This window comes from Hordeum vulgare, chromosome 1H (genome assembly GCF_904849725.1).
Source record: "Hordeum vulgare subsp. vulgare chromosome 1H, MorexV3_pseudomolecules_assembly, whole genome shotgun sequence".
In the NCBI taxonomy this organism is placed as follows: domain Eukaryota; kingdom Viridiplantae; phylum Streptophyta; class Magnoliopsida; order Poales; family Poaceae; genus Hordeum; species Hordeum vulgare.
In genome coordinates, this window is record NC_058518.1 from 507,655,546 (window position 1) to 507,669,692 (window position 14,147).

Here is a 14,147-nt window from a genome sequence, read left to right on the forward strand (position 1 = left end):
ACCCTTAAAACAAGGTTAGGATACACTCTCGAACAATGGATATTGCTTACTTTGCCCATCACATATGTGAAATGTGGTTTGTGCGACGTGGCTTTCAGTAGACATCAATACTGGCATAACATCTTTCTCAGCAAAAAATAAAATAAAAAACAAGATTTTTGTTCTCGCATGTCATACTACAACTGTCTTCCTTCTCATCCTCCCCCCTCTCTCCATTCCCATTCATAGCTCATCAAAATTACAAGAAAGCGATCTGATACAGGACATTGCAGCAACCAGGAGGCGACCACAGATGGTTGATGCAAGGCGTTGGCTTGCCTTGCGTCGCCGGCTTCCGTGGTTGCTCCGCCGCCGCACCGGGAGGAGTGAGGTTGCATACGCCTCCTTGTGCTTGTCAGGGACGTCGGCCTGGGTAGCTAGATCGCTCGGTTGTTCTCCTCTAGGAGCCAATTATAATTAGTTTTTTTTTACTTTGAGGCTGCTTTGTGCTTTTTTTTAGGAATTCTGTTGCAAATTTAATTGCTGATAAATGGGCTTCATATCTGACGCGAAACAATTTTGCAGTATATTATAAGAGCATCTCCAACAGTCGCGTTAAACAAACGCCGCGCTGCAAAATAAGTCTTTTTGTGCGCTACCGCTCGGGACGCTCCAGCGGAGGCTCAAAAACCACGCGCGCGGCAAAACCAGTTAAGCGCGCGGGCGAAAACGCCATCGCGCGCCGTTTATTTGCTGCGCCTTCTCCCGCGCGCTGCATATTCGAGCGCTCGCTCGCAACTCCACCTACCCATCGAGCCGCAGCGCCGCCGTCGTCCGCGTCACCCTATTTTTTTCGGCGACCGTTTTGGCGCTTCCCCGGCCTATCCCCGCGTCGCCGCTGCTTCCTCCTTCTCTCTCTAGCCACCGCCGCCCCTCGCGCGCGGCAGTTGTCCGACGAACAGCGCCCGGTCGCCCACTGCCGCTTGGCGCCCGCAAGGTGTTCGACAAAACGCCCGCAAGGTATGTATTGGATTCAACTACACATTTTTTTACATGAATTTGATGCATGTTGTTTGTAGTTTTTATAACTTAGTTTAAATTAAACATTGTAGATGATTTCCTCATATGATTCTTTCGAAGAAGAATTTGATATGGAAGAGGAGGAGGATCTTGCAATGATCCTAGCTATGCACATCAATAAAAAACCGAAGCACGATGGTTCGGTTATGGATCGACAAAAATTTTGAAGGGATATGATCGATGCCCATAATAGACTGATCATGCACTATTTTACGGATAATCCCACGTATCTCGAGTCATACTTCTGGTGTCGGTTTAGGATGAGCACCGAGTTATTCACGCGCATTGCAGAGAAACTAGCGAGCCATGACCGGGTTTTCAGCAAAGAAGAAATGCCGCCGAAGAGCTCGGGCATAACACCTTTCAGAAGGTGACAGCCGCTTTGCGTATGTTGACATACGGTATCCCCGCTGATCTAGTTGATGATCACTTGGCTATGGGTGAGAGTCAAGTCATCATGTGTGTCAAGCGCTTCGCAGTCGGAATTGTGCAAGTGTTTGGCCAGGAGTATTTGAGATCTCCCAATGCTGAAGACGCCGCAAGGCTATTGGAGATGAACAAAGCTCGTGGCTTCCCAAATATGCTTGGATCAATAGATTGCATGCATTGGAGTTGGAAGAATTGTCCTAAGGCATGACATGGACAATTCCACGGCCAAAAAAAGATTTCACTCTAATCCTTGAAGCGGTGGACGATCAAGAGACTTGGATTTGACATGTTTTTTTGGAATGCCTGGATCTTTGAATGACATCAATGTTGTCACGGTCACCATTGATGAATAAGATTACAAATGGGGAACTGTCACCGGTGCAGTTTGTAGCAAATGATCGTACATACAACTATGGCTACTATCTTGTGGACGACATCTACCAAAAGTGGCAAACATCTGTGAAGCCGTTGAGAAACCCGAAAGGTAAGAAAAATCTTGATTTCCACAATGCTCAGGCGGCGGCTATAAAAGATGTGGAGAGAACTTTTGGGATTTTGCAAACCCAATTTGCTATTGTGAGAGGACCGGCTAGATTTTGGGATCAAAAGATGATTTGATACATCATGTATGCTTGTGTGATCATGCACAACATGATCATCGATAATGAGCGTGGTCAAGATTTAGACCACTCTCAGTATGAGCTCTTGGGACATCCCGTGCGAGTGCGGCGGAGGGCTGAAAGGGTGACCCGTTTTGTTGCCTCTTATCATGCCATTCAGCGTCCCGAAATGCATGTTGATCTTAGAAGGATCTCATCGAGGAATAGTGGGCATGAAATGGCCGACAAAGAGCATCATGATTTGTGCATTTGGTGTTGTATTGTTGAACTTTGTTGTATTGAAAGATAAACTATTTGTTTGAGTTGTAAGAAACTATTTGTTTGAGTTGTAATAAACTATTTATTTGAGTTGTAATGAAATTGAACTATTTGTTGTATTGAAATTGATCTTTTTTGCTACTGTTTTGAGTGCATATATTGTTTGAATGATAACGCGCGCTGCATTTTCCAGCGTCTGCTGGAGCTCGGCGCACGCTGCATTTTACAGCGCCTGCTGAAGCAAGCGATGACCGTTGCGTTAAAACACGCGAAGGGCACGCCGTAAACTTAATTTTAAGGCGCCGCGTGTTGGGCGGCTGTTGGAAATGTTTTAAATCAAGTGTTAAGGTACGAGATTTTGAGATATCTCCTAGAGTTGCTCTAAAGCATGTATGTGAACCAAATGCTAGATGAAGCTCGGTAATAACGATACATTTTGATTTGTGAGCATCTCCAAGAGCATACCCATATTTGCTCTCAATACCCAAAAACTGCTTTTTTGAGTATTGGGGGCAAAAAACTAGCTCCAAGAGCATACCCATAAATGGTCCCCACACAAAATTTTTTGGGTCACTACCCATAATCTAGCCCAGAATTGGCATATACGGGTATTGTGGGGCAAATACCCATCTGACCCAAAATCAGCGCGGGAGCACCAACTGCCCGAGCGGAAACTTCCCTCACTCCTCCCTGACCCCCGCCTGCACGACCCCGCCGCCGCGCCGCCGCTGCCGCCGCCCCCTCCGGCCATCGGCGCTCCGTCTCCGACCCCTCCCTGACCCCCGCCTCCCTCCTCCGGCCACCGGCGAGCACGGACGCCGCCGCATCGAGCCGCCCGTCCGCCGCATCGAGGCCCCGTCGCCCGGCGCGGGGCGGCCGATTCTCGGCGCCGGCGACTCTCCCTCCGCCTCCCCGACCTCCAGCACGCCTCCTGGACCTCCGCCCCGCCTCCAGGACCTCCACCCCGCCTCGGGCAGCAGCGGCGAGCTCACGCGGCGCCAAGCTCGTGCGGCAGCCGACGACCTCACCGCGGCGGCAGGAGGAGCGGCGTTCGGTCGCGTCCGCTTGCCCGAAGTCCCCACCGCCTCCCTCCCCACGTCCCCGACAGCCGCCGTGTCCCCGACGCCCTCGCCGGCGCAAATCGCCGCCGCCGCCCACAAGGTGTTCGTCGGTTTGCTTGCAAGGTAATTTCTTCGTTTTTTATTTTTTTTCCTTTTTTATTTTTTGTTTCAAACATCTATAGAAATGTTTTGGTAGTTGGCTATCAATGTGCTCAACAGATCTCCATTGTTTGCAAACTTGGCCAATGAAGAAACGCCAGAGATTGAGTATGAGTTGAATGGACACAAGTACACGAAGGGATATTATCTTGCAGATGGGATTTATCCACAATGGGCAACATTTGTCAAGCCCATTCCTAACCTTCAAGGTAAGAAACAATCTCGTTTTCATAGTGCTCAAGCAGCCGCTAGAAAGGATGTGGAGAGGGCATTTGAGATTTTGCAAGCCCAATTTGCTATTGTTCGTGGACCAGCTAGGTTTTGGGACCAAAAAACCCTAGGGAGGATCATGACGGCTTGTGTGATATTGCACAATATGATCATCGAGAACGAGCGTGGTCAAGATTTTGATCACCACTACGACTTTATGGGGCGGGTGGTGAATCCTCGTAGACGTGCTGACCGCGTGAGTCACTTTCTTCAAGTTCATCATGAAATTAGAGATGCAGATACTCATCGACAACTAAAAAAAAATCTCATCGAGGAGTGGTGGAAGTGGAATGGAGAACAAGATACTTGAGTTCGTATTTCGATTGCTAATTCGGTTTCGTTTAACATTTGTGTTTGATTTGATGAACATTGTGTTGTAATATGCACTATTTGTTTGACAATTTGAGAATTTTAATTTAGCACGTTTAAATTGATTGTATTTGTGATTCGGTTGCATTTGCACAAATAGAACTAGAAGCACAAAGAATGGATTATCAAGTTTTTGGGTATCCAAATATGAGTAAGCTTGAAAAGCAGAATTTTTTTTGATACCTAAACCTTCTCTCCTCTATCCATAATGGTTTTGACTACTTAAAATATGAGTATGCTATTGGAGATGCTGTAAGACGGGATCTGCGAGAGATTCGAAAACCATTTCATTGCAAAGTCAACGGTCAGTCTTCCCACATCGCCACCCTTCACACACCACCATTGGCGATGCCGCCTCCCCTGCGCCACCTGCTGCCGCTGCTCCTCGCGGCGGCCGCGGCCTCCAGGGCCGCCGCGTTCGTGCTGGAGGAGGCCACGGTCGACTCCATCCACCGCGCCTTCGCCGCCGGCGAGCTCACCTCCCGCGGCCTCGTCGAGCTCTACCTGCGCCGCATCGCGTCCCTCGACCCGGCCCTCCACGCCGTCGTTGAGCTCGATGCCGACGGCGCGCTCGCCGCAGCCGACCGCGCCGACGCCGCCCGCCTCGAGGGGGCCGCGCTCCCGCCGCTCCACGGCATCCCCGTGCTGATCAAGGACAACATCGCCGCGGCCGGCGGCGACGGATCCGGGAGGCTGAACACCACGGCCGGGTCGCTCGCGCTGGTCGGGTCCCGCCCCGCGCGCGACGCCGGCGTGGTCGAGCGGCTCCGGCGCGCCGGCGCCGTGCTCCTCGGCACCGCCAGCCTCAGCGAGTGGTGCAACTTCCGCGCCCCCGGCATCCCCGCCGGCTGGAGCCCCCGCGCCGGCCAGGGCATCGTGAGCAGCAGATCCTCACCTTCCCTCTTGCATTCAATTTTGACTGAATGAACGCATTCTGATCTAATTACGTTGCTGCTGCAGAATCCGTATGTGCCGTCAGCGACGCCGTGCGCGTCCAGCAGCGGCTCCGCCATTGCCGCGGCGGCGAACATGGTGGCGGTGACGATTGGGACGGAGACGGATGGGTCCATCATGTGCCCGTCCAGCTTCAACTCCGTTGTCGGAATCAAGCCGACGGTCGGCCTCACAAGCCGTGCCGGCGTCATCATCATATCTCCAAGGATGGACACAATTGGGTAAAACTGAAGCCGACCAAATGTTTACATTATAGTTAAGCAGAGTGGTGTGATTTTACTGTCTGGATCAGCATCACAATGTGCATTGCTTAACTGGATAATTTCTTTCAGTCAGAAACGTGGCATCCACTTATGTCGAGTAATCCAGCAGTTAGATTAGATAGTTGCAATGTGCCGTGTTTGCTCCCACACATTTATCTGATGACGCAGATTTATCTGATATAATTTACTTGAAGTTCCTCATTTTTTTTTTACTTGATGCAGGCCAATATGTAGGACAGTTTCAGATGCAGTACATGTGTTGGAAGCAATAGTTGGTTATGATCCACGGGATGCAGAGGCAACTCGCATGGCATCTCAGTATATCCCGAAAGGCGGTTACCGGCAATTCTTGAACATAGATGGTCTAAGGGGCAAGAGGGTTGGGATTCTCAGAAAGGACTTCTTCCGGTTCGCCCCAGGATCTATCCAAGAAAAGGTGTTCAGGGACCACTTCAGCACGATGAGGTAGTTCAACACTCTTCTTGTTTGATGACATATTTGCTATTCTTAGATATCGATCATTTAGATGGTGCTCTTTTTTAAGATGGATCGACGCTTATGATAAGTCAGTCATCTAATGAGTGGTGCACCGGAATGTTGTTTCGGACACACCATACACTCTGAATGCTATTCTGCACCAAACACTCTAAACTATTTGTATGAGCTTCTAAGATGGTAAGAGTTACTCCCTCCGTAAACTAATATAAGAGCGTTTAGATCAGTACTTTAGTGATCTAAACACTCTTATAGTAGTTTACAGAGGGAGTACAATTTAAGGCACAGATGCCACTGCAAAGTTTGAAGTTCTGAAAATGTCACTGCTTGTGAGAAAGACATGTTGGTCCAGATCCCAAATGTCATTTTTTTGAACTGCAAAATAGTACTCCCTCCGTTCCAAAATAAGTGTTTGTGCTTGTAGTCCAAATTTGAACTAAAATCACGACACTTATTTTGGAACGGAGGGAGTAGATGACAATATCAACACCGGAGAAGGATTTGAATTAAAGAAGGGATGAATCATAACTTGCTATCTGCTTATTGCTTTGTGTTGATGTTTTTCTTTCCGAAGATACATTAGCTGTTCCTAACTCCTGCATGCTGTTAAAAAACTGAAAGGGAAATGGGGGCCATCTTGGTGGACAATCTTGAGATACCAAGCATGAAAATCATCAACAATGCGGTACAAAGCGGTGAGCGTGCTCTTATGCTCGCCGAGTTCAAGCTGTCCCTCAACTCTTACTTGTCTGAACTGGCTATCTCACCTGTTAGATCATTGTCTGACATAATTGACTTCAACAACAAGAACCCTGTCGAGGTAATTACTCAATGCTCACCTCATTTCCGGGTTTATTCTTTCTTAACTTGAATAAGATACTCTTGAAACATTTGTTGCAGGAAAGGATGGCTGAATTTGGCCAGAGTTATCTTCTGCAGTCTGAAGCAACAAACGGCATTGGTCCTGCTGAAGAGCGTGTCATTGCCAAACTGAACAAACTGTGTGAGCAAGGTCTTGAGAAGATAATGCGAGCCAATCAACTGGACGCGATTGTCGCACCTGGCGCGTCTGCTCATAGCCTGCTTGCCATCGGCGGCTATCCAGCGGTCACTGTCCCAGCTGGATATGCATCGAATGGCGTTCCTTTTGCGATTTGCTTTGGAGGGTTGAAAGGATCAGAGCCATTGCTTATTGAGATTGCTTATTCCTTTGAGCAGGCAACTAAAGTTAGGAGACCTCCAATATTGCAGCATTCTGTTATTTGATTGTAGGTGTAGCTATGTTTTCCTCCTTTTAAAAAAAGAAGAAGAGGTCTAGCTATGTTTCCAAGAATCACACTATTATCAAATGCAACACATCTGCTTCTTTGTACTGAAATGGGTAAAGGACTGAGTTTTTGTTATGCAGATCTTGAACACCTAATATTTCAGCTTTGTTACCTTTTTCTGTTTGGTTCTACACAATCTTTTATTTGATTTTTGTAATAATCCCTGGTACACTGTTTCGCAATCACTTCAGCATGCTATTGCAGCAAGCAAAGGAACTCTAGTATTTTGTCAAGTATGTGAACAAATTCTTCTCAGTTATGCGCAACCAAAATATGAGCCACCTTTGAATATTAAGGAACACTGTTTCCTGCGTGAATAAAATCACTCGGTTATGGTCACTATTTTTTTCTTTGCCTGGCACTACAGCTTGACTTTTGCTATCTAGTTGTTTTATCCCATTCTACAACTACTGCAGCTGCAGCCATTTAAGCTGCTGGAAGCATCTAAAGGCGCGTGGTGAAATCGGAAGGCGCATCCTGGACGGGCATTATTTCTCCATGGGGAATCCTGTTCTCATTGACTGGACTGTTGTGTTTTCCGCAGACCCAGGGTGCTACCAGAGTTGTGGACTGCAACTGCAAGATTCCAGTAAGTATTCTGTGCCAAGCTAATAGGAGTGGCTTTGTTAGCTGGTATAGCTTCCATGTCAAGACTCAAGAGTGGTAGCTTCAGGAAGATAATACATTGCTCGGAAGGGTACATCGCTAGTGTAACCTGAAGTCCTGAAGGTGTAAGACAGTTCATGCTTCAACAGGAAGACGTCGACGGCTATTACCTTCTTCGCCATCTTTACTCTCATGTCGAAAGGTGATTGACCGGTACGTGCTCACCATCTTGTTTTTTAGGGATACTCGCCAATTGTCATACCTTTTTAACCCACCCGCAGTTTACAGTTCAGCAACAAGACACATTATGTTTTGCAGTCAAAGTCACATGAACACAGACAATTATAATGCAATGAATTAAAGGTAGAGCACACATTTTCTAGCTTTTCATTATTTGACACGCCAATTTATCGCCATATTGGTTCTTTGATGCCTAAAAGATAGTACTACAATACTGAGAGTACACATATTGTAATCTGGTTAAAACATTTCGGTCTGTAGTGTACTGGCTACTCAGTTCTGAACTTGTGATGGTGCCGCATGATAATTATTCAGATCACCAATAAAATTACTACATATGTGGTTATGTTACAGTGTCCCATTGCAATCAGCTAGTCTAAAGAAGCCTCGGAGACATAGATATAAGCTTTTCTTCTTTCAAAAGGTGGTAGTGTCCCTGGCCTTTGCATATATAGACATCGCTGCATTATCAGGTCTGATATAGCTACATTATCAGATCTAGCTGAAATGTGTTTCTTCTCATGTTTCAGGTATCTCTTACACATGCATCATACATCACCATTCTATACTTCCTGCCAAAAAACAACTGTGGTACTTACCATGACAGCCACATCCTAACAAGAGCTGTATATATATATTCACACCAGCCACAAGAGTTCCCCCGGATCGTCTCCGGAGTTTCAGCACTGATCGTGGTCCGACAGCACGCGGTTCCCGGCCGGCTTGCCGAGCTGCAAGCAAGAAATGGGAGGGATGGTGGGAGTGTACAGCTCCCCGAAGGCCTGCCAGCAGAAGGGGCTACTGCACATGTGGTACTGAGGCACTATCAGGGGTCTCAGTTGTATGCCGGTCAGGGTGATCTCCGAGCACGGCGAGCTGTCGCTGCACGCGAAATGGGCGGGCTTGATCGTGAAGGTACCCCTGATGTTCTCATACTGCACGTCTGAAACCGCAACCGCAGAGGTTTGATTCGTGCACGCTGTTTTGTCGCAGTAGAACTGGTCAATCATGATTGGTGTCTGAACCTCTGACATGTGTATGTTGGAGAACCTTATGCCCTGGACCAGCCCTGAGCCACCCTGCATTGGCAACCCAGTGTGTTTAGATACATGTAAATTTAGCGGTCCTTAGAGGTCGTGTTAGTGATTACTTACCTGCCAAGTCTTGATTCTGACACCAGTCATTGTTTTGAACATGTTGACATCTCTTACAGTGATGTTGGAGACACATGCCTTGGTGTTGTACCTTCCTAGGCCACCAATACTGATCCCATGGCCTGGTCCACAGTTCACATTATGTATGTTTACATCGCTGCAGCCTGTCTGGATGGAGATGCAGTCATCACCTGCGTTACACAAGGTAAATGTTTCAAGTCAAGTTCTTGTGGTTCTGTATACAACGTTAGGTGGTGATTCCTGATTTGAAACTATAGTTACTACTTGAATCAAGTTCTACGAGGAGCACTACCGCAAGCAAGGTCAGTGTGATGAATGTTGACATCTTTGGAGTTTTGCAGGTGAATTCCGTCCGTGTTGGGGCTTGTCTCAGGGGAAGAGATGGTCAGGTTATGAACCATGACTCCCTGACAGCTATCGAACTTGAGATGGCACTGCGGGCTGTTGACGATGCTGATACCAGTTACTCTGACATTGGTACTGCCATAAAACCTCAGTGCCTGTGTACCGGAGTACACAACCAGCTGCTTAAATTGTTCTGGTAAACTATGTTCAAGTGCAGCAATAATAAATTAATAGTCGGCTTACCGTAGGTTTGATCTGTGGCATCTTCTCCAGCTCCTGATCAGTGTACTGTTGGAAGCATCCAAGGTAACCAATTAGATTTGTCTACTTTCGATCCAGTTGTGTGTAAGTAAGGATTTTGTTAGATGATGGGGCCTTACTGAGTCCATATCATCATCATCGTCATTTGAATCTGAATAGGTCCACCATTCTTTTCCCTGACCATTTATGACACCACTGCCTTGAATTGATATCCCATTTAGTTTGGTGAACTCAAGCCATTGAAGCAAACCGGAGCCCCACGCTCTCGCGCCAGTTTGAGCTGAAATGGTTCCATCCAGCTACAAAACAAAAACACGCCATTTAATACCAGAACTTGTCATATAGTTTGGTGACGAGTTTGATTACATTTTACGGTTGTTGTTTGTTGCATAACTAACACGATGATTGGGATGTGGCCATCGAATCTGGATTAGAAATATAGTGTTACCTGGAATATAATGTTAGGCTTACAGTTAGGCCCAGAAAATGAGATTGGGCCAACAACGAACTCGAGTTCAGGTGGTACAAGAACCGTCGATGCCTCCACCTTGCACGCTGCTGCCCATGCTGCTTCAAAAGCCTGCAATATATAGATAATAATAATTAAGTTCAACCTTTGTTGGGAAAGGATAATGTAACGTGTCATCATATCATAGCATACATGGTGATACCAATATTTCAAGTGCACTCCATAGCATTGTTTACTAAACACTGCTATGCTATTGTGATTGACTGATTGGTACATGAGTGCAAGACATAACTTCTTGCCCTAAAGGGAAATATAAGGAAAAAAATGCATATTTATTTAGAAAATTCAAAGTTTGTGTTGATTGAAAAATTAGGATAATTCCTCGGTGAGAACCCATAGTATAATTTAATTTGGTGTTTAAGTTTCTTGATCAAGGTGATTATCTTTAAAAACAAGGAAAACATCAAGAACCGACAAAAGGAACCGATAACTCTATAAATTTGAGGATTGTCATATTCTTAGGGAACGGCAAAACTTCAGTTTCTTTCTGCCACTTGTAATTTTTTTTCCTGCACATATTTTTTCTGGGCACATATAAAATGTCTTGCAAGAATGCTTTAAAAAAAAAAGTCTTGCAAGGATGCAATTTCTATAGAAAGCTTGTTTTCTTGTGAGTCGTTCATGGACATGATACCTTCTTTTACTCATAGACCCCAATTAAATACAGTAGTAGTACTAGAATCCAGCATGATGAGTAAAGACATATGCCCAATCATGTGAGGAAAGAACAATCTGAAGATAAAGACAAATCAAGGTTGTTGAATTATACACAAATTGTCTTGATGTATAATAGTCCAGCTGCCGATAACATATGATGTGCAGCTTACTAAAGCTAATATGACCGCAATCACGGGGGAGTATTGTTTCAAAAGACTAATTTTGGCAACCTTGTCCGTGCAGCATACTAACTTGAAAAAAGCATTTTCAGGTGCAAATGTCCTTTACTCGGAAGCAGAGTAATTTTCAGAGGCAGTGCTGATGGTTGGTTACCTGAGTATCATCCGTAACTCCGTCTCCCCGAGCTCCAAAGTTAACCACGCTGAACACCGCGCCCTGCGATGGCTGCTCAGGTGGCGGCAAAGTTGGGGGCAGAGGTGGGGGTGGCGAAGGCGTCACAGACGGTGCTTGTGGCGGCAGCGATGGCGGTGGTGGAGACGGTGACGCATAGCCATTCCCGCCACCTGGACTCGGTGGTGCCGGCATTGCAGGACTCTGGTGCCCTTTGCCGTATTGCCTGTGGCTGTGGGTAGGGGAACCGCCGCCGTTCTTTCCTTTTCCTTTCCTTCTGAACATGCTGACTGAGGGTCCCCTGTTCTGCCTCCAGTGCCTGCCGCTCCTCGCTTCGCAGAAGCCGACGGCAGAGCTCAGAGCGAGCAAGACGACGAGCAGCACCACGGCGAGGCCTTTGCTCATCTTTGTGCCTGCAGCTTGCATCGATCTGTATCCTATTCTTAGATGATGGCAGTGCCAAGGAAGGGGATAGAGTGACAGAGTATGTATGTGTTAGCTTTGAGCCTGAGGAGGGGTTTATATAAGCAGCTCCATCCATGGATATGGATGCTTCTTCGAGGCTGGAGCAGAGAATGGTGGGTGCCACCCTAAGTCACGTGCATGCTGGGGCGGCATATGAATCATGGATGTATGGATGAACTGCAACCTCGCAACTACACATAGTTTTTTTTTTTATCATGCGTTGTGCTCTTTGTTCTTTTCGTGAGAATTGGTTGGAGGAATTGCCTGCCCTCCATTATCCAGCAAGAAATATGCCAGATCGATGATGTGGCCTACCTGTGCTAATTGCTCACGGGGCAGGAAGGTGGCATCCGATCCTTTGTACCCATTCGTGCCACCTGGCACTAGTTTAGTCATAGTGCAAAGACAAGATATTGCATGCATACATGATGATTGAATCTAACCTTGTCTCCTTGCTCCATGGTTTTATTTTGCTGTCATGTCAGAGTATTCTTTGGAACACTTGCAATCAATGTGAGGTATAGCACCTGACCGTATGTGGATCGACATGATTTTCATGCCTGCTTTTTGTGTGGGAAATGACCCGTGAATCTCTTCACTGCCGCTCTTCTTCAGGTACATACCCACCTGAGCAATGATCATGGCATATCCCCCGCGGCATTCAATTACTACTTTGTTTGGTTCTACCAGTGGCATGAAGGTTGCAAAACTGTGTTTTGGCTCCCGAGCTCCATGCAGCCCTGTTTCTGAAAAAAAATCAAAAATCGGATCTTTTATGTTTCAAAAAATTCTAAAACAAATACATACATACCTATGTATGTATACTGCTTGTTTATAAAGTTTTATGATGAAATGCATTTTCATGTGAGCTACACAAAAATGATAAAATCATGTGTTTCTAGCACATGCACTATTCACAGTAAAAATACATGATTTTTTTTATACAGCTCGCATGAAAACGATGTCATGATGAAATTTTATACACATGTAGTATACATCTCCAAATACATATGTTTTTAGATATTTTTTTGAACCTTTAAAACTTGACTTCTGATTATTATTTTTAAAATTCCGGGCTTCATGGAGCCCGGAAGCCAAAAATTCCCTCTTCATTAATATTTTCCTAAATGCGGGTCGTTCACAACCTTTCCCAGAAAAGGAATCTCATTCATAATTTCCATCTCAATTTTCCAGTTCGATCGGTTCCTCTCTCCATTAATATTTTCCTAAATGCAGGTCGTTCACAACCTTTCCCAGAAAAGAAGAATTTCCATCACAATTTTCCAATTTGATTGGTTGTCAGGATTTCGTTAGAGGAGGGGGAGGCCAGAGTTTATAGTTTACCACGGTAATCGCATAGTTTTCAGATAAATAAATAAATAAATTTAAATGATTGTATATGAAATATGTGAATGTGGGCAACATAGAAAAATAGTCTTATCTCGATGGTGTCCACATTCTTCTTATCTTGTCAAGGCGAGGAAGGGTGCAGGATCAAACCACTGAGCTCATAGGAGAATTGCACCGGTTGTTCTCAAGTGGCTTAAAAACCACTTCCTGAGCAAGATCCCAAGATCTCATGTTCCGGAAGAACCAGTATTGAGAGTAGGTTTTGGCGGAGTTCACCCTAGCCAGCGCGATCCACCGAGCCGCCTCCATCGGCGCTTCCGTCTCATCGAACACCACATTGTCAAGGTCCTCTTCCCGCAGACCCAATTCCTTCATCAGCAGTTGCACATCAGTGGACCGGCCTTAGCCGATCCCGACGCCTTGTCTGACGCCATCTTTGAGACTCTAACCCGATTGGGAACAAGATTGGGTTGTGGTGGTAGAACCCTAAACATCAGCTTAGCCCCCCCCCCCTACCCCCGGCACCCAGGAAGAGCGGGTGCAGAAACACGCCCCCCTCCCCCCTACCAGGGAATAGGTGGGTAACTGGGATCGGCCGAGGTAGGGGGCGATGGTCTCAACGGCGGCGGAAATCGGCAAATCGCCACCGGGAGGAACAAACCCTAACGTGAGGGAATCCCTCGAGAAAACTTGATTATATTTGTTCTTTAGTTATGGGATTTTGGAAAAGAAAATATCAAAGCCTCATTTAGTACTTTGCACCGGGCCCCCGAAATCATGGAGACGACCCTGACCACCTGGACTCGGTGGTGCTGGCATTGCTGGACTCTGACGCCCTCTTCCGTGTTGCTTGTGCGAATGGGAGCCGTCGTTCTTTCCTATCCTTTCCTTGTGAACATGGAG

General features: G+C 46.4%; 2 protein-coding genes and 1 long non-coding RNA gene across 3 annotated transcripts; 2 read left to right on the forward strand and 1 right to left on the reverse strand.

The window, feature by feature from the left end:
• The first annotated feature begins 4,558 nt into the window (after window positions 1-4,558).
• Window positions 4,559-7,360, forward strand: LOC123451684 (probable amidase At4g34880). Its single transcript, XM_045128271.1, has 5 exons — window positions 4,559-5,101; window positions 5,186-5,400; window positions 5,665-5,907; window positions 6,559-6,757; window positions 6,838-7,360. The coding sequence occupies exons 1-5, from the start codon at window positions 4,574-4,576 to the stop codon at window positions 7,201-7,203; spliced, it is 1,551 nt and encodes a 516-aa protein (XP_044984206.1). The 5' UTR covers window positions 4,559-4,573; the 3' UTR covers window positions 7,204-7,360.
• A 1,163-nt stretch (window positions 7,361-8,523) lies between these two features.
• On the reverse strand, window positions 8,524-11,855 carry LOC123451668 (polygalacturonase At1g48100-like). Its single transcript, XM_045128270.1, has 7 exons — window positions 11,412-11,855; window positions 10,341-10,472; window positions 10,012-10,191; window positions 9,875-9,919; window positions 9,579-9,786; window positions 9,266-9,456; window positions 8,524-9,190 (listed from the first exon to the last, which is right to left on the reverse strand). The coding sequence occupies exons 1-7, from the start codon at window positions 11,853-11,855 to the stop codon at window positions 8,792-8,794; spliced, it is 1,599 nt and encodes a 532-aa protein (XP_044984205.1). The 3' UTR covers window positions 8,524-8,791.
• On the forward strand, window positions 11,575-12,336 carry LOC123451700. The gene is made up of 2 exons (XR_006632494.1): window positions 11,575-11,667; window positions 11,746-12,336. It is a non-coding gene; the product is annotated as an uncharacterized LOC123451700 (long non-coding RNA).
• Window positions 12,337-14,147: the final 1,811 nt, after the last annotated feature.